At 44.1% G+C, this 25,464-nt stretch overlaps 2 protein-coding genes across 2 annotated transcripts in view; both read right to left on the bottom strand.

Annotated features, from left to right (window-relative positions):
* Nucleotides 1-3,288: 3,288 nt before the first annotated feature.
* On the bottom strand, nucleotides 3,289-5,040 carry LOC101117816 (elongation factor 1-alpha 1-like). Its single transcript, XM_042231755.2, has one exon. The coding sequence runs from the start codon at nucleotides 4,969-4,971 to the stop codon at nucleotides 3,379-3,381; it is 1,593 nt and encodes a 530-aa protein (XP_042087689.1). The 5' UTR covers nucleotides 4,972-5,040; the 3' UTR covers nucleotides 3,289-3,378.
* A 2,217-nt stretch (nucleotides 5,041-7,257) lies between these two features.
* The window catches only part of UPK1B (uroplakin 1B), a 31,148-nt gene continuing 12,941 nt past the window's right edge, over nucleotides 7,258-25,464 (bottom strand). The window contains exons 2-8 of the mRNA XM_012094983.5: nucleotides 23,928-24,015; nucleotides 22,471-22,671; nucleotides 20,099-20,173; nucleotides 19,298-19,420; nucleotides 16,526-16,705; nucleotides 9,645-9,728; nucleotides 7,258-8,171 (exon numbers count right to left, since the gene is read on the bottom strand). Of these exons, the coding sequence (XP_011950373.1) occupies nucleotides 8,121-8,171; nucleotides 9,645-9,728; nucleotides 16,526-16,705; nucleotides 19,298-19,420; nucleotides 20,099-20,173; nucleotides 22,471-22,671; nucleotides 23,928-23,996 (783 nt within the window). The 5' untranslated portion in view covers nucleotides 23,997-24,015 and the 3' untranslated portion in view covers nucleotides 7,258-8,120. The remainder of the gene's footprint in view (nucleotides 8,172-9,644; nucleotides 9,729-16,525; nucleotides 16,706-19,297; nucleotides 19,421-20,098; nucleotides 20,174-22,470; nucleotides 22,672-23,927; nucleotides 24,016-25,464) is intronic.

Raw genomic sequence — 25,464 nt, 5'->3', positions numbered from 1 at the left:
TATGCAAGGAATTTGAGGATCCCAGCTGAGAACAATTTCTCATTCCATGCAAACAAAATACAATAGGTACTATGAGGAAACTCCCTATGTATTTTCAGGTATTAACAAGGCATGTGCATTTTTTTAAAGGTTGGAAACCACCATCCCATGCCTGTTGATGTTCTTCATGTAATTCTTTCAACCAAGGTAACATGCAAGTCATTTGAAGGACTCGCTATGAAAGTTCTTGTGGTGGAAGATAGTTTTTTAAGACCTTTCTTTTCCCACTCTGCCTCTGTACTTGCACCGGGGATTGAAGCCCATGACACTGGAGGTGTGGCTTCTGCTTGCTCTGCCGGGAAGGTTGGCCTCAGAGCAACCCAGCTTTCCCAGTTGCCCGCCCTTTGTTGTCATTTGCCACAAAGAGGCCAAGCTTTTTGAGTTTTGTAGATAAGACTACTCCTCTTGCTGGGGATTATATGGGTGCAGTCTGTTTGGACACCACAGATACTTAACATGAAGAATATACTGCTATAAAAGTTTTTATTGATTTTTTCTCACTTATACTACCACTCCTTTTTATAGTGCTTTATGGTTTATAACATTTTTACACAAACTTTATTGACGCTCTTGAGTCAAGAGAAGTAGGGTAGAAGAGGATGTGGAGGTCCTTTTACACAATATTGTCTCCATCTGGGCCTCTCTTATTCTTTTTTTTTTTAAGACGTGCCACATGGCTTGTGAGATCTTTTTTCTCTGACCAGGGATTGAACCCAGGCCCCAGCAGTGAAAGCACCAGGGCCTAACCACTGAACCTCCAGGGATTCTCTGGACTTCTCTTATTCTTTAAGGAAGGTTTCTTATCTCTATATCCTTGTCCCAGCTCCTAGAGAAGTTTGGTTTCTTTTGGACTTGAAAGTATATTCCATTCTCATCATTTTTTCCCTGATTCCCTCTCTGGTTTTTCTGCCCTCTTCCCCCTCACTTCCATTCAAGCCCCTAGGGGGCTTGCTTTTTCCTGGGGCCCCAACTGCCCTGTGAATGGACTCTTGGGAGAGAGGAAAGACATTTTCTGCTAGACTAACAACATCCACTTTCCTCAAGTCCTGTGTGTATATAGTCTCTCTCAAAAGCCATTAAGATGTCTCACAAAATGGAGCATATTCAGGAACATTTGATAAGTTCTTCCCTCATCACATTCCAAAAAGTTTTTTCAAGATAGGCTATTGCCACCTTCATTAGCTTCAAATACAGTTTGAAGACGGTCTTATACCTGCTGAGAGGGTCAGACCAGTCTCTCAAAGATATTCACAGAGGAGGGGGCCTCTTGGCCCCCGGGAGTGCACCTGTACAGGTAAGCCTCCATTGTTCCACTGGCAGCTGCTGAAGTAGAAAACTCAAATAAGATTGAATCTTATGTACATATGTGGGGAGTGTGATGTGTGTGTGTGTGTGTGTGTGTGTGTGTGTGTGTGCAATTTGGGGCCGTGGGCTGAGAGGTTGGTGAAGGGTGGGACACAATAATTGAATGCTGGCTCTGTATTTCAATTTTCCTCAGTTTATAAATTTTAACTTTCCAGTAGTCTTATAGGTAAATATGTAGTACTGTAAAGAAAATACAGATTCAAGTAACTTCCCAAAGTTGATAAGAGGAAGAGATAAAATTTGAACCCAAGTTTCTTGACTCCATTGTCTTGTTTTTCCCCCTTAGAACACTCAGGAGATTATGAGGTTTCTCTGTGAAGGCAGAAAGGGCAGTGATCTCCTTTGTATTAATGAGACTCTGGAATAATAATACACAATAATATAGGACTCTGGAAATAATATGCAAAACTTGAGATGTACCCATTAAAATGCCTTATCTTGATGTCCTAGTACATTCTTTCGCTATTGAGTAGGAGTTTTGCTGAAAAACTCTTACTCACAGCTATTGTTTGAGGACCAGTGAATGTAGACCAGTATATTTGGTCATTAAACATCACAGTGAATTGAAGTAACAGGTTATAAGTTGGCATGTGGGATTATGGGCCAAACAGAGATCTTCAGACGAGATTTATGGTATAACTTCCTGTTGGTATTTCTTACAGGCTCTTAGCTGTTCAGACACATACTTCTCGCTGAGTCCTCCCAGTCCCCCGTGAGACCTGTGTTTCTGAAGCAGGTTCTAAGAGACTGACTTGCCAGAGTTATGAAGTGCTGGGGTTGGGAGTCAGGGTTTTGATTCCAAGGCTCGTGTTCTTCCCCACTTCATGATAACAAAACAACAAATAGAGAAAGGAAATAAGGGTAGGCAGAGTTATTTGGAGACTGTCTATCTAAAGAAGCCCAGGGACACATCTGCAGATAAGTAAGTGGGATTCTGACTCATTGCAAAAGCTCTTGAGAACACACCATGGGGAACCTCAAGGTGTCCCAGGAAAAGGGAGTCAGACCAAGTCTTATCAGAGCATTTGGGTTTGGGGTGGGTCATCTGGGGAGGGTTTAAGCCAGCCGGACGTGCTCTGTAGTGGATGCTGTCAGAAAGCAGGGGCAGTTCTGCGATTGTGTATCAACACATTTTACCCACAGGGGACTAGTGAAAGAATAGAGCTGTAATTATAAACACATAGCAGTCACTTATTTTAGCCAAAAAAGGGTGTGCTTGGCATTTTGTGAGTGGCACAGTGACCTTATCTTTGTGCTTGGACAGAATTATGAAGTGGCCTTGATTTGTCTCATTTCATGAGACATCTGAAGCTGATATTCTGTGAATTGTTTAGGTCTAGCAGGAGAATAGCAAGGCATGGTTGTGAGCACCAGGCTGGCTTCTGGAAGTCAGGGGCTGTCTTTTTTCGAGAGGGACTCAGGGTGGATACCACTAGAAAGTAGGGCATGGCAGCAAATTTCTGTCTAACCCGAGAAGTTGGCAATTTGTCTTATTTAAAGAAGATGTTTGCGTCTGTTTTTGGAGTTATTTGGGGTCTTGGGGGAGGGTGGCTTGGGAAAGGGATTGGTAGCTCTGCATTTCTCAGCAATGCACCTTTTTCCAAGAGGTTTTGGATCTACTCAGTAGATGTGGCCATTCGAGCTTTGTGATAAAAATGTCACATGTGAAAGCAAACTCAGTAGCTCACAACTAGTCTCCCCTGTGTTTCTTCTTTCTTTTAAAATTTTTTATAATTTTTAATTTTTTGGTCACAGTGTGTGGTTTGTAGGATCTTAGTTCCCTCAGCCAGGGATCAAACCTGGGCTCCCTGCAGTGAGACAGTGGAGTCCTAACCACCAGACTGCCAGGGAATTCCCTCCGCATTTCCTCTTTTTTTTTTCTCATTAAACTTTTTTTAATGGGTCTCAAATTCTGTGACAGATTTTGGGTCAAGTTGTTTTCATTAAAAAGTACTGATTTTAAAAACTAATAACTTAAACTGCCACACACAAAGCAGATGGTCCACAAAAACATTCTCCTTTCCTTCTGAAGGTTTTACGATGCATTGTTATCATTAACCAGTCTTTCACTATTAAACTCAAATGGCCAATTGAGACAAACAGTTCTGAGACCGTTTTTCCACCACTGATTAAGACTGGGGTGGCAGGTATTGGGGATAACATCCATTTAGCCTTCTGAGCTTTCTGGGCAGACTTGGTGACCTTGCCAGCTCCAGCTGCCTTCTTGTCCACTGCTTTGATGACACCCACAGCAACTGTCTGTCTCATGTCACGCACAGCAAAACGGCCCTGGGGAGGATAGTCAGAGAAGCTCTCGACACACATAGGCTTGCCAGGAACCATATCAACAATGGCAGCGTCACCAGATTTCAAGAATTTAGGGCCATCTTCCAGCTTTTTCCCAGAACGACGATCAATCTTCTCCTTCAACTCAGCAAACTTGCAAGCAACGTGAGCTGTGTGACAGTCCAGCACAGGTGCATATCCAGCACTGACTTGGCCTGGATGGTTCCAAATAATCACCTGAGCTGTGAAGCCAGCTCCTTCCATGGGTGGATCATTTTTGCTGTCACCAGCCACACTGCCATGACGGACATCTTTGACAGACACGTTCTTGACATTGAAGCCCACATTGTCCCCAGGAAGGGCTTCACTCAGTGCTTCATGGTGCAGTTCTACAGACTTCACTTCAGTTGTTACATTGACTGGAGCAAAGGTGACCACCATGCCAGGTTTGAGCACACCAGTCTCCACACGACCCACAGGGACAGTACCAATACCACCAATTTTATAGACGTCCTGGAGGGGCAAACACAACGGTTTGTCAGCTGGGCGAGTTGGTGGCAGGATGCAATCCAGAGCTTCAAGCAGGGTGGTTCCACTGGCATTGCCGTCCTTACGGGTGACTTTCCATCCCTTGAACCATGGCGGGTTAGCACTTGGCTCCGGCATGTTAGCACTTGGCTCCAGCATGTCACCATTCCAGCCAGAAATTGGCACAAACGCTACTGTGTCGGGGCTGTAGCCAATTTTCTTAATGTAGGTGCTGACTTCCTTAACAATTTCCTCGTATCTCTTCTGGCTATAGGGTGGCTCAGTAGAATCCATTTTGTTAACGCCAACAATTAGTTGTTTCACACCCAGGGTGTAAGCCAGAAGGGCATGCTCACGGGTCTGCCCGTTGGAGATACTGGCTTCAAATTCACCAACACCAGCAGCAACAATCAGGACAGCACAGTCAGCCTGGGATGTGCCTGTAATCAAGTTTTTGATGAAGTCTCTGTGTCCTGGGGCATCAATGATGGTAACATAGTACTTGCTGGTCTCAAATTTCCACAGGGAGATATCAATGGTAATACCATGCTCACGTTCAGCTATCAGTTTGTTCAAGACCCAGGCATATTTGAAGGAGCCCTTTCCCATCTCGGCAGCCTCCTTCTCGAACTTTTCAATTGTTCTCTTGTCGATCCCACCACGTTTGTAGATCAGATGGCCAGTTGTGGTAGACTTCCCTGAATGTACGTGCCCAATGACAACGATGTTGATGTGGGTCTTCTCCTTTCCCATTTTGGCTTAGGTTTAATGGTGGTTTTCACGACACCTGTGTCCTGGAGGCAAACCCGTTGCGAAAAAGCCACATTTCCTCTTTGATTGAGCCTCACATACAGGAGGTGATAAGGATCTGGGTGAGGTGAAGCAGAGAAGAGAAACAAGGCACAGGAGAGGAGACTGTTGATTCTATAGAAATGAGAAAGCAGCTTAGCTTCCAATTCCTCAACCACAGCCTGCTTGTCAGTCAGTCTGGTGAGGGTAGGAATTGGAGTGAGGTTGGAGAAGGAAATGGCAATCCGCTCCAGGACTATTGCCTGGAAAATCCCATGGACAGAGGAGCCTGATAGGCTATAGTCCATGGGGTTGCAAAGAGTCAAACACGACTGAGCGACTTCACTAAGAAGAGGTTAAGAGGAGATTCAACTTTCAAACCCATGTGATGGGTGCTATTTCTTCTTGCCTTTATGGGTAGCCAGAAACTACCTGGTCTGCTGCGTAGATTAGGAGTAGTCCCTGTTTATTCCAGCTGAAGTGGGAAAAACTTAGAGGGCTAAAAAAACTGAGCTTCCTAATGTTCAGGGTGAACAGCCTGCCAGAAGCCTGAGTAACAGTGTGGGGAGGAGACGGCCAACCAAGGAGCGTGATGACCCGTCCAGTATTGCAATTGAGTAAGAGCTACCCCAAGGTCAGCCTGACACATTTTCAGTGTCAGTTTGGTGGTAAATTGTTCCTCACCCACCCGATAAGCAGGCCGTTGAAGTGGGAGATTTCTTGAGATGGTTTTGTCTGTGTGTGTCTCCAGCCAGCAATCCAGAGCCCAGCTCGCCTGCTGTCACCCTCTCCCTGGATTGGTGGGTGGGTGGGCCCCTTAATGAGGCTGGGTCTGGATTCCCCTTGAACAGTGTGGCTTGGGTCTTGCTGTGAGCCCCACTTCCATCCCAGAAGGAAGAGGGGCAGGGCTTGGCTTCCAGGGCAGGTGGAGAGGGTGGACGCAGGAACTGGGTAGAGGAGCTGCTCTGAGGTTAAACTACAGAACCCGGTACCAGGAAGTGCGGAGTCCTGAACGGCTGGACTCTGCAGGGAAGCCCTCAGGCCCGGGTCTGTCTCAGCTGAAAGATGTGTCCTCCAGCTGCCAGGGGCTAAACACACTGAGTACCTGGGCTCAGGGTCTTACTTGGTAGGAGGCTATCTGGAGAGGGGGTGGTGGGTAGTGACCAACTGAAGCCCATTCTTTTTCTAGTTACTTCTTGGTGGAGAAGGCAGGGGTAAAATTTAACGAGCAGCCAGTAGGCCATCTTTCTCCACAATAGCTCTTTCCAGCTTGCATTCCTGCACTGGATTCTACCAACAAAGATCCATTTCAGTTATTCAGAAAAAAAATATACAGAGAAGATTAAGAGAGTGTGGATTAGCTGTCACTCACACCTTAGTATGAATTAGTTTACAAAAAACGCTTTCCCTTAACCTAGCTGAGATCAAGTCACAGGAGAATGGAATTTTGTAGGGAGAGAGAATTTGAAGCTCTGAAGCCTTCAAGAGGGAAGGCAGGAGTAGGTCCAAGACAGGATTTGCTCAGGCTTGAGGGCACTGGGAAATCCAATTAGTGGCAAAAGAAAAAGACACCGGAACAAGTGAGAGAGGATGGAAAGGGAGATGGGAGAGGCGTCTCAAAGCTTTGCCCAGAGTAAAGCTCCTTTCTCTTCCTTTCTTCAAAGAGACCAGAGAGAGACTTCTCAGCCATGTGCCGGTGTCATTTATCTTGACACACCAAGCTCTATCCTGGAGAGGCAAGTGAGGCCGGGGAGGGGCAGGCTGGTGGTGTCTCATGACAGGAGCCTTTGACCCCTGTCTGGGGAATAGGCTCCTCCTCCAGCTTTACCACCCAGGTGCAGGCCAAGGTGCCATCCCCCCTGCTTTGTCCCTCCCTGCCCTGGGGCTCAGTCTGATGCACAAGAAAGGCCAAGGCCTGGAACCCGGCTACTGCATGAGAGTACCTGAAATGCCAGGTACATTTTCTTCATGGCAGGGGGCGGGGTACCGCTGAGCAGTTGGAGTCAGAGATGCAGGGGGAAAGGATTTGAGGAGCAGCAGCCCCGCAAATTGTTAACAGAAACTTGAAGTTCCAACCATTTAAATGTATAGTCGGATTACCCAGTATCCATGGGAAGCCACACTGTACTGCATTTTCCATCTCCTAAACTTTAATTCCCACCAGCCTCCTATGCTCTTCTGTTGGAAAACCCATTTTGCTAGACTCATACATGACCAATTATGACAGTGCTAAAAAGAAAAGTAAGTGGACATATTTAAAATCCTCTTTATTTATATAAAGACAAATGTTGTTATAAGAAATTCCTTCAGGATCACAAAAGGAAACAGATCAGAAGAAAAATATTTTTCAGTGCACAAATCACCCTAAATCACCTAAATAACAGCTGGCTTGCTTCTTCCCTGTTGGAAAGCAGTTTTAGGTTGAAGGTGGTAAATATGTAACAGGTCTCTCCTTTGTCCCAAAAGTTCATATATTTTAATTAGTGGGGGAATTGAGGTTACCAGCATGAATCACTCTGCAGTGTCTGAGAGGAAATTTCAACCACGGTTTGATCAAGATCAGGCCTTGCCTTGGATAATAAAGGGTTCCCAAGCTAGCTTTAAGAGAATCACTTGAGTCTGTAGGTGGAAGCCAGCACAGAACAAAGGCAAAAGATATGTTTCAGCAGTCTTCTCCTTAGTTCTCTCACTGGGACAATACTGACACAATGAAAGCCTTTGAAGGGTACTTTTAGAAAGCAGTGAGAAATACAGGCAGATTTGCTATCCCAATACAGACATGACTTGCAGTATAACACAGGTTCCCAGGAATGCCTTGATGCCCCCATATTAAAAATAAACAAAGATGGGAATAGTTATTACCTACTATCCTAAATCCTCCCTTTCCTACAGCCTATAACAATGTTGCAGAATCCTAGATCAGGGTGAAAACAGATGTGCTGAAAATTTCAGGAGTCTGAGAGGCTAAAGGAACTCCATACCAACTGATTTGGCAATGTGAGGAAGAATGCGTAAGTTCCCAGGCAGCACAAAGGCAGAACACCAGGAGAGAGCATTTCCAGCACCAAATCCGAAGTCACTGTGGGGAGTGGTATGGTGCGTACATCTCATTCTTAATAGTCAATTCTGCTCCAGTAGAACATGGTACCCAGGAGAACCCAGAACTAGAATATAAGAAAAATAAAAATAAATAAGGAATTGTTCTAGAAACACTGGAGTTGGGGGGGGGTGAAATTATGTTAGGTTCATTCAAGCTTAGGTGACACTGGATTTTTAAGAATAATCTTGCCTTAAGCATCACAGGGGCAGAGGTGACTGAGTCCATCCTGTTACACGCATTGCAGGTGGATTCTTTACCAACTGAGCCACCGTGGAAGCTTATCCTGTCACGCAGTGAACCAGTATTTTCCCAAATGGCCAGTCATGAGTGGGTAAAAGATTTGTACAAATTGCAAGACACACCAATGTAATGTCCTTTAATGTAACAGAGTCCTAAAAGTTCTTTGACGAAGTTTCAGATTCCGTATTGCAACTAACCTTTAAGAAACTACTACTACTTGACCAGTTTTTGGTAGTGCCAAAGAAGAATATTCAGTTATTTTCAGATAAGGCTACCAAAATATTTCTCTTTTTTTTCCAACTACATATCAGTGTGTAGGATGGATCTCCTTCAAATCTTTCAATGTAAGCAACATATTATAACAGATTAAATGAAGATGAAATATGGGAAGCCAACTGTCTTCAGAAAAAGCCAGACATTGTAGAGACTTCCAAAAATGTAAAAAAAAATGAAAGCTACTTTTTTTTTTGTTTGAGAAAATAGTCTCTTTTTTTTCCCACAGAAATATATTGTTCACAGTAACATGAAATAGTTTGTTATTGTTATTTTAAATGAATTAACACATATTTTTAAAAATTCTGTGTTAATTTGTAACAGGGTTAGTTGGTTAATTTTCGCCATAGATAAAAAGTTTTTGGAGTCCTCAGTAATTTTTGAGAAAGTGAAAAGGGGTTCTGAAGCCAAAAGTTTGAGACTGCTTCCTGAATGCGATGGGTCTTAATCCTGACAGCAAATTAGAATCATCTGGAAAATTAAAAGGAAAGACCTGGGTCCTGCCCCTAAATCGACTGGAATCTGAAGCTCAGAGGTTGGGGCTCAGGTATGCCCCCCTCCAACTCCTCCATGCGGTCTTAATGTGCAGTTAGGACTGAGACCCACTGTCATACCCTCCTGTCTGCATGTGCGTCAGATAAGGCGGGCAGAAGGACCAGCGGGGAATGGTGAAGGCAGCCCTTTGTAAGGAGGGAGGCGGGTGAGAGTTGGGCAGGAGGCATCTAGAGAAATGACAGCCTTTGATATCTACTTGTAATGAATTTATAAGATCTAGAGAGATGGAGAAGTGCAAGCACACCCCAATCAGCCAGAGAAGGAGCTGGTTGGTAGGGGAGGTTCACGCCTACCTCCCCCCTGGAAATTCACTCTCCTTCCCCTGGTGCCAGCACCCTGCTGACAAGCCCTCAGGTCTGAGCTTTCGTTTCTAGACTGTCTAGTGTGGTTGAATTAACCAGGGACAGTCTCGAGGTCTCTCCTCATCACTATCCTCTCAGAAATAAAACATGCGATGGGAAATACTTACAGTCCAACAGAGAATGGCAAATCCAAACCACGCAACTCCCCAGGCATGTCGGTTCATTGGTCCAGAGATCAGCTCATAGCAGCCCTGGAAAGGAGGGGGCAATTCCCCATCCGCGTGAAAGGGACCAGAAAAAAGAGGTAAAAGATGGTGGGAAGGTGATTTGAATCAATGCCAGCCCAAAGTCCAGTTTAACATGACCAGGCTATTTCTATATCCCTGTGGACAGCCCCCCGGACAACTGTGCTCTACTGAAGAAATAGGAATAATCCTGATGAACAACTATTCTATATCATATTTATTTCTGTTTCTTTTCATTTGATCTAACTAACTGAGGTGCTGCTATTTTAGCAAAACTTTTTCTCATATTGAATATGTGGCAATGTAAAGTATTCTTCATAAAATTTGAGGTGTTTTTCTCTCCCTAAAGATTCCATTGGTGATTTGTTTGAAGGCAGAGTCACTTTTTGATTTGTTTTTCAATAAAAGTGCTTCTAGTAAATGAGAATTAGAGGTTTTACTTTTTAATCATTAAAGGAACTCCTACACAGTGCTGTCTGAATTCTCACTTGACATTGTATTCAACATATCTTTACAGGATTCTAGAAGAGCCACCATGTGTGTGCGAAAGAGTGATTCATTTTTTACTCGAGTCATTCATTCATTCACGTATGCCATAATCTGGTTAGTTTTACACATAGCACATTCTGTCCTAGTCGCCATGCAAAGTGCTGGAGTAACACGCGTGCATAGGGCTAGACCTGCCATCTGAGTGGCCTCTGCTAAAGCCCTTGAAATCACAGGAATGCCTAGGAAATGCAGTGACCAGATTGGTTTTATGAATACTGAGATCTAGAGAGAAATGTCTTCGAAAGGCTGAGCTTGAAGTTTAGGCCCTGCCCAGTGTCTACAGTCCTTTCCGACCCTGCCCCAATCTCTTGCTCATCCACTCCCATGCCCTGGCTTTGCTATACATGCCTTGATTTCTCTCCATTTACCCTACTCCTTCCACCTGACACCTCCATTCACCTTGATGCTCAGATGAGTCTTGGAATTATGCTTAATTGTTTTTCTCTTAAGCACATCTGTTTAGATTTAAAATACACTTCAAACCCAAACATGTATTGCTTCCTACTACCACCTCAGTCCACCATGGCCTCACCCCAGGGTTCCTACAGTCTCTGCTCGCTGGTTTCCCTGAGGCCCAAGTCCACCCTTGGCACCCTACTAGTTTTCATACTGTGCCAGAGGGGTCCTAGTGAAACATGTCAGATCACTTCGCCTTCTTCTGAGTAGGAGCTCAGAACCCTCTGAAGGTTTCCCACCATCTTAAGATGAAATTCTAAGTCTTCACAATGGCCTGTGAGGTGCTATAGGATACGGCCCTGCCTCTGTCTGTGGCCCCAGCCACTGCCAGCAGAAGCTGTCTCACTGCAAAGCTTGGGCTCAGGGCTCCTTAGTTGCAAGACCATTTCAAAGCCCTGTACCTAATTTTGTATTCATAGTATGCAAAAACATTTAAATTGTTTTTCCAAAGCAGAATGCTGCTGCTAAGTCACTTCAGTCGTGTCCGACTCTGTGTGACCCCATAGATGGCAGCCCACCAGGCTCCCCCGTGTCTCGGATTTTCTAGGCAAGAACACTGGAGTGGGTTGCCATTTCCTTCTCCTATGCATGAAAGTGAAAAGTGAAAGGGAAGTCGCTCAGTCATGTCCGACTCTTAGCAACCCCATAGACTGCAGCCTACCAGGCTCCTCCGTCCATGGGATTTTCCAGGCAAGAGTACTGGAGTGGGGTGCCATTGCCTTCTCCACCAAAGGAGAATACCTCCCCGCAAATCTGAAAAGATTTAGGCCCTAAGAAATCTACCTTCTTCACTCCTACTGTTTTTCACTTGTTCTGGCCTTGCCAAATGGATTGCCTTGAGAGCCCCCACCTTAGGGCCTCTTCACTTGCTACTTCCTGTGTTCAGAACTGTCTTCAGTTTTCTTTAATTGAGGGTCTCCTTTCCTCACTTAATTCAGAACTCTGTGCAAGTATCTTAATAAAGCCTTTCCCGACAACCAGAGAAAACTCTCTCCCCATTATTTTCTATATCTTTATCATGCTTTATTTCTGCTCATAGCACTTACCACTACCTGGCATTGATTGTGTATTGGTTTGGTAACTTGTTTGTGGTCTGTCTCCCATACTACAATGCAAGCTCTATGAGGGCACGGACTTTATCTTGCTCCTTACTGAATCTCTAGAGCCTAGGACAAGTGCCTGGCGCAAAGTGGGCACCTGGTTAGGATGAATGGAACAGGATAGAAAGTAATAACTACGACGATGTCATTTACGACACACTTGATGCTTCGCAAGCACTCTTGTATCCATCTCTCACTTGGTCCACCTGACAATCCCAGGAGGTGGTCATTTGTCCAGTAATATGTTTAAAAGCCCACTTACGCCGGGTGCCAGGCTCCAGACTGGGCATTCAACTGTGACAAGGCAGAAATGAGTCTTGCCCTCATGAAGCTTACAGACAAAAGTCCCAGGTTTTCACCCCTTCTCATTTAGTACCTTTCATGATGCCTTTTTCTCATTGTAGCGGTGCTTACCTTCATCTTCCTTAGTTCCATCATAATGTTCTTGAGATGTAGTGAATCAGAATTTGCACATAGCATTTTAGGGGCAGATGAACCATGACGTAAGAATGTATGTATTTGCATCTGACATGCTATGTGACATTCTGGTGGGTTTCTATTATTACTACCCATTTGATAATGTCCCTCATTTTGTTAGCCTTTCTTTGTGAATTGCAGATCTCATAAAGCTGTTGGATTACCTCAAAACTGGGTTGTTCAATTTTAAATGAAGATAAAAGATAAACATTTTTCATTTTCATCAATAATTTCATTGAACAATGTATTTATTAGGTGAATAAACTTTCTGGCCAGCCCAATACAATATGGATGAGAAAAAGTCATTCACCTCTTCATTTGACCACCTAGCAAACATTTATTGATGCCTGTTTTGTGCCAGGCATTATGCTAAGTACTGAGATACAGAACTGAATGATACATGGCCCTCAAGGAGACTAATGGACAAAACAGGCTTGCAAGCAAATACTCATTTTTCAAGGTATCAGCTGCAATAATAGAAGTAGAGTATATGAGGTACTGGGGTGGCATACTTTGCTTTGTGGAAAGGGAGTGCTATAGGAGAATTAGCAGGACCTGTCACTTGGAGAGAGTGGTGGTGCGTGGGAATCTGGGAGATCAGAGAAGGGAGAATCAGGAGGAAAGTGTAGATAAGAGATTTAGTCAGGGGTGAGAGAGGGGGATTGAGAAAGTAGGAGCACAGGGAGTCAGACAGAGAGGAATTTTAGAATGCAGGAACTGGGTGCGAGAGCGTGATTTAATGACGTGAATTTGTAGTTGTGGTGTAGCTAGTGGGTGGAGGAGGTGGTAAGGCCAAGGACTGTTAGGGAGGGCGAGACAAAAGTGTCAAAAGGAGTGTAGAGTTCCTTCATTACTAGAATATTCTATGTGTAAGGGAAAATGGCGTGGCTATGAAACAAACCAATTTTTTGATGGCAAACCTCTTTTTTGGTCTCTTTCAAAGACATGATCAGTGTGTATGGAATTACAGTCCAGTCAAGTTACATCTGCATGGGCTAGTTCCAAGGCTGAAATGTTAAAAGCATTTTATTATTCTTCAAAGTGATCATTAGATTGCATATTGTGATTATAGGCAATACATTAAATTTTTTTTAGCAGTCTGAATATAATTAAAATGATACCAAAACAATGTTGCTGAAAGGCTAAGTGGGAATTTCTTTGAACAACTCTACAACATAATCTGTATCACTCCCATGTCCTTTTCTGGGATAATGCAACCAATCCTAGTCCAGGCACCCTTCCAGAGGTGGTGGGGGGTGGTGTTAAGGGCAGGAGGAGGGGAGGCATGATGACCAGCAGTGCTTTGTCCTTCATTCTGAAAGTACATATTATTTCATCTGAGACTGAAGAGTCTGGCATTTCTCAATGACTTAATGTACTGGCACACAACTCTTTGCTCAAAGTGGTAACTGGCACAGCAGTGAAAGCATTTTAGAGGCCGACTTCAAGTGTATGAGGATTCTCTTCAGGGCTTTTTGGGATGATCACCAAGTTCCTTCTTGGCTTAGAGTCTGGGCTCTGCAGCCAGGCTGCTAGCATTTGAGTCCTGACTCTTCTACCTACCAGCTGCATGACTTGGGCAAGCACTTATTAGTATCTCTATATCTTAGTTCCTCTTCTGTAAAATAGGGATCAAAATGGCACCACCTGATGAGCCTTAATGAGTTAATATCTGTATGGCACTTGGAATAGTGTCTGGTATTTGATAAGTACTCAGTAAACGTTAGTTTTCATGATCATCATATCATTCTCATCAGGCTGGAAACACTTTTTCAAAAACCAATTGTATGTAAACCACATTTTACCCAAATCACCAATCGAATGTTTCAGGAAGACTATCCCAGCTTACCACTGAGTAAGGAAGGGGATGCATCATTACTGCATCTACCCTCAGCAATCACCATTGCTTTGGAACTGGCAAAATGTTCCTTTTGTGCTGGGAGCCAGAGTGAGGAACGCTGCCCATGGCAAAGGTCATGAGGAACGAGGCTTGGCATACGCAAAGGCGTGATCAAGCCTCAGGAAACCCCCTGTTCCTGAGCATCTAACCCCAAAACCAGAGTCTGTTTTATGCTCTCCTCCATAACCATTTTTCTTGGGAAGGAGTAAACGTGCAGCTCCAAGGCAATAAAAATTCTTGGGCGTGACAAGAGTGTTTCAGCTTACAGACTCCTCTGAAGGTTATCTAGCTTGCCTGTATAGGTTCGTCCGGCCACATGTGATTGTTTATAGCCTCCCAACCTGAGAGGCATGAGATGTTTTAGACTTATTAAAGGCAAATTCTTTTGGGGAGTTAGAAATTATTAGTATAGTGTGTTGGTTAGGAATTATATTGGTGAAGGGTTTTTTCATTTGTTGTGTCAATAATTGCTGCTAATTCCCTGCTCTGGGTGGGACAAGGATGTTTCAGGTCAAACCTCTCTGCTGACAGACTAGCTTGTGTGACAGGATTATCCATATTCCTGCCACTATGCACATGATTGTTTACTACCTCTTAACCATAAACTGCACAGAGAGTTTTGGAGTATTTTGAGAGTCTTAATTAGCATAGGGCTTTTTCTTCTTCTTGAGTCAATGATTGCTACCAGGCCTCCATATCCTTAAGCACCTGGGAATATATTAATCAATGTATTTGGAATATAGAAAAGGAAATATAGTAGTTTGATGTTAGCAATACTAGACTTTTTGAGTTAATGGATTTTCTCTTTTGTAATAGATCACTGTACTTTGTTATAAATCACTATGTTCTTGCTATGTAAAAATGTAACTTTATCATATCTTAAGACTTAATAGATCTTAAGGGGAGCATTGGTGAAAGGATTTTCATTTGTTGGGCTGATGTTTGCTGCTAAATCTCCATGTTCCCTACCCTTATAATAAATATAACTATCATATAGGAAGAAATAAGTATTAACCTTTAAGCATATAGGAGAAATAAGTATTAACCTTTAAGACTAATCATGTATGCAAGACAGGGAAAGAGACACAGATGTGTATAACGGACTTTTGGACTCAGAGGGAGAGGGAGAGGGTGGGATGATTTGGGAGAATGACATTCTAACATGTATACTATCATGTGAATTGAATCGCCAGTCTATGTCTGACACAGGATGCAGCATGCTTGGGGCTGGTGCATGGGGATGACCCAGAAAGATGTTATGGGGAGGGAGGTGGGAGGGGGGTTCATGTTTGGGAATGCATGTAAGAATTAAAGATTTTAAAATTTAAAAAATAAAAAACTAAAAAAAAAAAAAAAAAAGACTAATCATGTTAACCTTGGGTTAAATAAATTCCTTTCTTGATTGTAACTCACTACACCCTCACCCTATAGGAATGTAACTTTATTTGGAGGGTGGTGCCTGGTTTAAGAAAAAACACCCTTGGAAGAAATAAGTTTTTGGTTATCAGAAAGAAAGGATCATAAAATGTCAGCAGGTCTCACTCATGGCCAGAAGATGATGTAATATCCCTAAGACCTTTTTTTTATACATTTATGTGAAGCACCTGATTTTGATAAAGGTCAGGACTGCTGACCCCTGCCTGACTCTGTATTCATCCCTATGTGTAACAAAAGGTATATAAGCAAACCCCAAAATAAAGAAATCGGATCAGTTTCCGGAAAGACTGATTCCCCCATGTCACTTCTTTCTTGCCCTTGTTTTTCTGGCTGAATTCCCATCTGGAGCATGGATGCTATTCCACGTAATCCAAGTTATTCAGCCTCTTTTTCTCCACCAATCTTCCTACTACACTATCCATTTCTAATCTCTCTATATCTGTGATTAAATATGTATTTTTCCAAAGACGCCGACTCCGTCCCCACCTTCAAATCACCCTGGATCCACCGGGGCTGGACCCTGGCACTTTTGTATGTCATCCTTTTCAATTTACATTTTGCAAAAATAGAGCAAATCTTTGTTTGATGTAAATATTTTTCAAAATACTAATTCTATACATTGTACAAATAGTTTTCATTTAAATAAAATTGGATTTTACTATCGCAATTCTCATGTTCTGTTCAATTCATTAAAATGTGAATTTTCCTAGATCAGCCCTGGACTAGCATTTACATTTTATTAACAGAGAAGGAAATAGTCAACATGAGGTTTAGGAAAAAGGATGCAGAATTCCTTAATGAGAGACTATTACCTACAGTTAATTAGTATTTTCTTCATGAAGAGCAGATAAACTTTCTGGCAGGTCTTGGGTGGAACGACTCACCTGATTGTGGTAGTATCCAGGCACTCCTAGTTTGCAGGCTTCCAGGTTGAGAGGTTCCTTAAGGTTGTTCATAACACAGCACTGACGAGGCCAGGGGTAGTCGGCATCGCTGTTCTCAGTCCGGAAGGCAGAGGTGTATTTCTGCCAGTCTGATGGGCCGTTTACACCACAGCAATTGTCCTGTTAGCACACGAGATACAAAATTCTCTCCCATGATCCTTGACAAAACCACCAATGTAGCAACTGAGATTTTGTGGAGAAAAGAGATGGAAAGTGTACCCTATTTACTGTTTACTAGAAATCTGCAAATGAAAGCTGAAGGTATTTTTAAGGTATTACATTTTAGAGTGTTCAAAATACATTTATATTTACTACTTTACTAGCCATTAATGAGCTCTGTGCTGCTGCTGCTGCTGCTGCTAAGTCGCTTCAGTCGTGTCCGACTCTGTGGGACCCCATAGACGGCAGCCCACCAGGCTCCCCCATCCCTGGGATTCTCCAGGCAAGAGTACTGGAGTGGGGTGCCATTGCCTTCTCCAATGCATGAAAATGAGAAGTGAAAGTGAAGTCGCTCAGTCGTGTCTGACTCTTGGCGACCCCATGGACTGCAGCCTACCAGGCTCCTCCGTCCATGGGATTTTCCAGGTAAGAGTACTGGAGTGGGGTGCCATTGCCTTCTCTGAATGAGCTCTGTAGCTTTTGGCAAGTTAAACTTTCCAGGCCTCAATACTGGGACAGATGGAGTACCTGACTCATAAGCTTGTGAACATTAAATTAGCTAATACTGTTAATGTGTTTACACAGCCCCTGGCCCCTAGTAAACCTTTAATAAATGTTCATCATTTTTAGTATCTTGATACAATAAGGTGAGAGAGTTATAATTATTTTCATGTTACATATGAGCAAACAGAATCAGAAAATTAAAATTTTTGTGGTGAAGAAATTATGAGAAATTCTTCTTGTTTTACTTTTCTATTTTTAAAAAACTTTTTCTGGAGCAATTATGCATTATTTTTACAGTGGGAGAAAATAAACTAGAAAAAAACAACAAAACCTGGTGGCACATGGTTACGCCTCTACATAGGAAAGAAAGATCACTTAATACGTAGCTCATGGCACTCTCGGAGGAGGCAGTGGCAACCCACTCCAGTACTAGATAGAACTGAGGATAGAGGATAAAACACATTTCATATCACCTTCCTTCCTTTTTATAAAATCTGCAAAAATGTTTCAAGGGAAGGAATGAAAACTATGCCATCTCTCAACTTTTAAGACAAACATATTCAGCAAACTTGGTGATAAAGCAACTACCTTAAAAGCATGTCCTGTTTTTGGCGCTGGATTATGGAAAATATCTCAGCAAAGGAAATAGTCGTTCTGTAATTTGATGTGAGAATTTTGAGGGGAATTGGTTAAATTTGAACCAGACTTGTTTCAGAGCAGACTTTAAAAAGTTGGTAAGTAGATCTTTCAAAAGTGTGACCATTCACATTTTCATTTGAAAAGCTCAGTCCTTTGCTAATTGAGTGGGGGGAAAAATACAGTCAGAGTAGTAATAGGAAATGAGAAAGGGACCAAGACACTGGAGGTCCTAATGGGCTAAAATCTACAGAACAGGAAATGAGACTAAATGAAGGAAATGTTAGAAGATAGAGTGTAAAGAGAGTTCAGAGAAGGGGTGGAGGCTCTAAGGAGTTTGCTGATGACGGACTGGGAAACATTGGAAGCTGGTTGGGAAGGAGGACAGGGCTGTACAGAGTTGGGATAAGGGGATGTGTAGGGGATAAGTATGTATATTCTTATAGCCATATGGGTATGATAATGGGTATTCTGCAAGACTTGTACTTTTGATGGTATTTGAGGTAACTTTGGATATCTTTATGATTGCCAGTTAGAAAAAACTGGGTGATCAAGTCTAGAACAGGACTAGACAGGTGTGAAAAGGCACTCAGCAAGCAAGGTAGATAATAATTTCCACTTGAGTTCACTGCGGGGCGGAGGCAACATTTTCTTAATAAGTGATGTCTGAGTTCTAAGAAGTAGAGCATATGAGTAATCTACATTTTTTTTTACTCCTATAAATCGATGTGAATCAACATCATGGTTTAAAATAAAATATAGATCTAGGGGTTCACTGAGTCATATGTCCCTGCCAGTAAATGAGAGGAAATAGATGAACTTGCTTATGTCAAGTTTCCCTTGTTTTTAATTTTTTGTTATTTGGGTGCATCAGCTCTTAGTTGCGCACATGGAGTCTTTGTTGTGTCGTGCAGGATCTTTTGCTGCAGTGCATGGACACTCTAGTCGCGGTATCGGGCTCAGTAGTTGCTGCAGGCAAGCTCAATTGTTCTGTGGCATGTAGGATCTTAGCTCCCCGACCAGGGATTGGACCTGTGTCCTCCACATTGCAAAGTGAAAGTTGCTCAGTTGTGTCCGACTCTTTGCGACCCCATGGACTAGTCCATGGAATTCTCCAGACCAGAATACTGGAGTGGGTTCCCATGCCCTCCTCCAGGGGATCTTCCCAACCCAGGGGTCAAAGCCAGGTCTCCCGCATTGCAGGCAGGTTCTTTACCGTCTGAGCCACCAGGGAAGCTGACACATTGCAAGGTGGAGTCTTAACCCCTGCAGTGCCAGGGAAGTCTCTCAAGTCTTTGCTGAAGGAGGCCCCTTTGGAGGCTGTGGTCCCCAAACTTTGACTTCACTCCTAGCCACCCATACACCTTGGATACTGGTTTAGGTACAAAATGGAATCTCCCCAGCAGGTATTACCTGGAGCATAAGTCTGTCCCAGGTCTTGGTGACTCCATTGTTTTTCCATTGGTCATCATTGTTTGGAGGACTGTTGTTTTGGTATCTCTCCAGCATCTGCTTCAGGAAGAGGTTGGGTGTGAACTATGGTGGGAGGAGGCAACACAAGAGGAAGAGTTAGCATATTAATCCTCAAGGAGGCAAAGTGATGCTTAGCCCATGGCTGGGGGCACTGAACATTATCTCCTAAATAAAACTGAGCTCAGAGGCTGGGGTGGGGGTTGGGATTAGGTGTGAGGTTGTTCGAGGTGTCTGAAGTGCCTGTGTTGGGAGAAGACTCCCATCTCTAAACACATCCCAGTGAAACCTGGGTGGACAGGCATTGGAGGGTGACCTAAGCCAGGGAACAGAGAAAGGAAAGAAAGCAGGATGCTGACTTAGGAAGATGTCTTAGATACAGTGGGTTAGTGATCATCCTGGTGGAAGGCCCGTGGCTGTGACAGAGTGTGAAGGGCATGGCGGTGCAAGCTTGGGCCCTGGATGGCCTGGACTCAGGATTCCCCTCTTTCATTTATCAGCTGTGTAACCTTGGACAAATTACTTTTTAAGTCTCATTTTCTTTTTATCTATAAAATGACAGTAGTGTTAATACCTATTTCAGAGGGTTACTGTGAGGAGAAGAATTATATATTTATTATGAAGGTGCATATTACAATGCCTGGTGCAGGGTAAAGGCTTAATGCATGTCAGTTGTTGTATTGTTATCATGGTAATGATGATTCATACAGTCGTTTCTGCTCCACTTGGGGAGGCTGTACTCACAAAGTCTCGTTGTGTTGCTGCTGTGATACAAGATGCTACTTCAAAAGCATATACAATAAACATCAGGATGAAATACTGGAAAGGAAACAAATGGTATTAAAAAATTATGTCTACCTCCAAAGAGTTCTTTTAAAACAAATAATTATTATGTTTTCTGTAGTACATTTGCCTAAATATAATTATGCAATCATTTACATAATTATTCAACAAACCCTCACTGATCAGTGATTGGAGCCAGACTTGGTGCTAGGTTCTAATCAGCTCAAGTCCCTTCTTTTCCCAGAGAATAGAAGACTGTTGAATACAGAGCTTTCTCAGTTCAGCACCTTGCATTTCCATTTAAACTGGGGGAAAACATACAAGACAATGAACTGGTGTTTCTGTGTGTTCATTCAGTGGCTGGCAAGAGAGTCTTGGTGTATCACATGCTAGGTAGAGCCTCCTAACTTTCCTCTCTTTGGGGAACATCTTTATGGTACTGAAGATTTAGGATTACCGGGGACACAAAAAGCTGAATAGGGCCATGTTTAATATCTATCCTGCCTCCTGACAATGTCCAGTCTTATCAGAGAGGAACGGGCTCTACCTAGTGTCTGATACACCCGCTGATGTATCTTCTCTGACAGCACCTTCTCTCACCTACTCCCACCCTACTTGAATCAGGTCAGTTGAGTAAAACAGCATATTGTGAGTTTTGTTGTTGTTGGTGGTGGTGGTGGTGGTGTGTGTGTGTGTGTGTGTGTGTGTGTGTGTGTGTGGTGGGGTGTGTGTGTGTGTGTGGTGGTGTGTGTGTGTGGTGGGGTATATGTGTGCTCATGATGCCTCCACAGCGCGCTGCCCCTGTTTGTGGCTGGAGAATAACGGAAGGACAAATGACTTCTAGATATGGGCCGGGGACTACTTTGCCATCCTCAGCCTTTCACAGTGCTTACTGTCCTCGGGTTCTTCTGGGGCGGGGCGCAGAGAAAACTGTTCTTCCTACCTGGGCAGGGGCGATTGGTTCTCAGAGCTGGACCTCTGCCGCCCTAACCATTCTGCCCAGGAAAAGGCTTTGGCTACTTTTCACTCCCAGTTAACAGCAGGAGCCCCTTCAGAGGCGTCATGACAATGTCCCTGCTGTAATAGCTGTTGCCTTGCTATTTGTCGAGAGCTTTGCTTGCTCCCCTTAAAAAGGCTCAGAATCCCCCTAGAGATGCTCCAGAAAGGAGACACAGGGTGCAGATGTTTCTCCTCAGTCGCATGGAGGGTGCATGGCTCGGTCTCCTTGCCAGGCATGGCCAAGGGTGCTCCCAGCTGTGCCGTGCACACACGACTGGCTCAGAGTGAGACCAGGACATGGCTGAAGCTCACCTCTAAGGACACCTTTCCCTGCATTCCTTTCCCCACCCTGAAAAGGTGGGTGCTTTTGCCCTGGGACTAACTCACACTAAGGACCCAGAGAATGTAAATATTCTACATTCCCTGGGTACCAGCATGATGTTAGTCCACAGGAAAAGCAAACCAACAGGCACCTTAGCTTGCTGGACTCGTTCCATGAAGATGGAACTCAGGTCCTGCAGCCTTTGGCTAGGAGAGGTATTTCTGGGGCCCCATCTTGGGGTGAGAAACTGCTGTCCTGAACATGGGCAGAGGGAGTGGAAGTTTAGACCTAGTACCGAGGGTTCTTAGCCTGGCTGGCTGAAAACCTGCTTCTACCTGCAAAGTCAGGGCACAACCTGCTGTCTGCAGTGTGGGGCAGAAACCTCCCTATGGATGCCCAGAATTAGAGCCTTCATAGGTAGGTGGGAGCTGAAACTCATCTCTACCTGGAGCCCACCAAGGGTTTCCAGGGTCCCTAAAAAGCAGAGTGAAAGCATGAGATGGGAAGTGTAGGCCATTCCACAAAATCATCAGCCTTGAGCTCAAAAATGTCTAAGGAGGCTCATGCTTTCTCTTAAAACTTTATGCATATTTTGTGATTTATATCCTAATATATTAACACTTGATTACTATTATAATAAGATTTTAAACTACCTTTTTTCAGGAGAAAAAAAATCTTATCATTGAGTTCTCACTTTGTCTCTCCTTTGGCCCATGTAGCTCCTGGCTGTATCTGCTGGGCACCAGTCAGAGAAGCCAAGATCTAGAATTAGATCTTGGTGACCCCCCAGGTGTCTCCCCTTCAGCCTCTCTGTACTGGACTTTTCTAGACTTGCGATAGAGGAGAGCATCCTTGCCCCCACACGCAGGGAGGGTCTTCCCCTCTATTCACCCCTCACCTGGCACCTGCTTCTACCTACCCTGCTGAAAACCAAAGCACTGCGCTCAGGGAAGAAGAAACAGTCCATCAAAATTGGTCCAGGAAAGAAATGTACAGAGTTTTCAGGTCTTACCACCAGAAGAATTTTCCTGTTGGACTTCATGATGCCTACGATGCCCAGGACAGAGAGGCAGAAGAGGCAGATGCCAACAAACATGCCAATCCAGGCTGCACCATAGATGTCGTCGTTATTGGTGGCTTCAAGCAGCGGGTAGAGGCTGTGTTGGTCTGATACAAAGAAGATGCACTCTGCCATCAGGGCGATGCCGCACATCTGTGAGCAGAGGGGGTTCAGTCAGGCTGGTGGCCCAGAGAGCAGCATTGGGAAAGGGATGGAGGAGGCGGCAGTGCTGGGAGGATTAACTCTGCCCCCTGCATAGGCTGTAAGCAGCTGACTTAAACTCCTCATTGCCAGGCAACCACACAGCTCCTTCCATCCTGCGAACTGGTTTCATGCCTCCTTCCACATTTCTCTCTACTTTAGTCTTTGGGAGGAGACCCAGCCAATTTCAGACCATCCATAAAACCCTTGGGGGCATGGACTACTCGAACAATGACTTCTTGTAGGAAGCTCATCTTTCACTTACATTCCCACTGCCCACCACCCTAATTCCTGGACTGTAATAAATATTTAAACTGGTCCTGGTCATGTTTATCAGTGCCAGAGAACCAGGCAATGTTGGAGGAGGGAGGAACCTTGGTGGTTATCTTTCCTGCTCCCTGGATTTTATAGATGAAGGATCTTGGCCCAGAAAGACAATGACCTGTCCAGAGTCACGCAGAGTCAGGCAGGGCTGGGCCCAGAGCCAGCGATCCTGACTCCTAAGAGTTCTCACCTCCCTGTGCCCATGCAGCCCGGCCATTGAGCTACTCTCACATCCCGGTCCTGGCCTCTGTGTGACCAGAACAGGAAGATGCAGACACCTGCCCCCAGTAGTGGAGTCCATGGAGATCAAACCCAGGAGGGAAAGGAAAGACACACTGCCGCGTGTGTGCTGAGGATACCTGCACACTAACCATGGTAGGCATGGCTCCTTTAAGATGCTGGTGTTTAAAGCCTGGAGGGAAGTAGCTCTCATTTTCCACATGGTCTTTTGATATGTTACATATTTGGGTGCGTGCTAAGTTGCTTCAGTCATGTCTGACTCATTGCAACTCTGTCGACTATAGCCCACCAGGCTCCTCTGTCCATGGGATTCTCCAGGCAAAAATACTGGAGTGGGGTGCCATGCCCTTCTCCAGGAGATCTTCCCGACTCCAGGGATCGAACCCAAGTCTCCTGCATCTCCTGCACTGCAGGCAGATTCTTTACTACTGAGCTACCAGGAAACTTTCTTACATAGTTACATAGGATTATTCATATTGTTAAATTCTAGCTAGCATGTTTTACTAATACATTTCTTAAAAGGGAGAAAAGACGAAGGGAACCAGTCTCTATCGCATTATTTTCCTTTAAAGTCTCACTTTTGTTGGATCTAAAATCATGATTACAGAAAGAGCAGAATTTCCCGGAAAATACTCATTACTTACACCGATAATCACATTTCCAAAAATCAGCAGGCCCTGGAAGCAACGAACAGTGGAGTCGTCTTTCGCCATCTCCAGGATTTCCCCCAAGCTGTGGACACAGTTGAGAACATTACAACCGGATAGGAGCAGGGAATAAAGACTGCTGCAAGCGCCACAGCAGAGCTGGCTCACACCGTCGTGCCTCCTTGTGTTCCGGAGGCCAAACTAAGCCAGGCGGTCATTTAGCAATGGAGGATGTTTCGTTACTATGTTCAGTAATCACTGTAATTTCATAAAGAAGGAAAAAAATGGTAAAGCTGGTCTGAGCCTGATTATCAGCTTTTAGGAGTTCTTTAAGATGTGCAACACACAGACTGCATCCTTCTGAGTGATGAACTGAGGCCCCAAGTCACTCAGGACAGACCTGAGGTGGTGACGAAGCACCCTGAGGTCCCTGATATGGTTCTTCCTGCCCTTGGTCACGGCAAGCTGAAGCCCAAAGGAAAAACACGTGGGTGGAGTGGGCAATTGGTTCCCATTTAGACTCTGGGCAGCTGTTAAAAACGATTATTTTCAGGAGGTCTTATTGTCTTCAAATATAGCTGGCAAATTAAACACACTCTGTCACGTTGAGCGGGGGGTGGTGGGAGAAAGAGGGGCTAACCATTCCTTTTATGCGCTACTCTACTAGGGGCTTGATATACACATATCTGATTTTCATAACCCAATTAGGTAGAAAAAGAAAAAGGATGAGGAGGCTCCATTTTGCAGATGAAGAAACTCAAGCTTAAATTGGTAAATTAAATTCCCTGGGGTCTCACAGCCAGTAAATGGGAGAGCTGGGCTGGAGGCTTGGTCTACGTGACTCCAGAGCCCAAGTGCTTCTTCTTAGCCCATGTGGCTCTCAGAAAGTATTTACGAGGTTTAATGCTGTGTCCAGCGCTTTAAAAAATGTGTCTCTCCCCTGGTGAGAATTCTCTGGAAGGAATGTGGGGTAAGTGTTTGGGTGATTTATTTTGGCTTTTACACTGGAATTATAGCTATCCACATCTCAGTGTTTTGTTTATTAAATTAATTAACTATCCTCTTCATGCACTCAGGCTCTAAATCAAAATGTATTATATGGCACAACTTGCATTTTGAGGTATACAAAGATACATATGGGAGACTGATGCATTCTAGACTTTCAGGCTTTAGTAGGGAAGCTGTGTTCCCAAATCATTATAACGCATGTAATAAGATCTTAAGAACATCAGAGTTTTGAGGAGGGAAGAGATAATGCTCTCAGGGTCTGTGTGGTTTCCTCTGTATCAAATAGATGTGGGTGGGTGTGGGAGGAAAGTGGGAGTGACATTCCAGGTAAAAGGAAAGGAAAGATCAGGGAGTAGAGCCTTAGAAGAGTGAAGAGCCTGGGAGATAACAAATGAGCCAGTTTGGCCGAAGTCCTGGTGTGTGTCCTGAATCCGTGGGAAGCAAGCCTTCCATTTGACTCAGACCTTGCTAAATTGTAACTTCTTTGTTACACTCTAATGTAAGTATTTACAACCTTCCAAGTAAT

Source organism: Ovis aries, chromosome 1 (assembly GCF_016772045.2).
Source record: "Ovis aries strain OAR_USU_Benz2616 breed Rambouillet chromosome 1, ARS-UI_Ramb_v3.0, whole genome shotgun sequence".
Classification (NCBI taxonomy): domain Eukaryota; kingdom Metazoa; phylum Chordata; class Mammalia; order Artiodactyla; family Bovidae; genus Ovis; species Ovis aries.
Note: the sequence above shows the minus strand (reverse complement) of the source record. Positions and strands in the feature narration are given on the sequence as shown.

What these genes read in the sequence shown, in the direction of transcription:
- LOC101117816 (XM_042231755.2), bottom strand. Translation starts at nt 4,971, where the DNA reads ATGGGAAAGGAGAAGACCCACATCAACATCGTTGTCATTGGGCACGTA.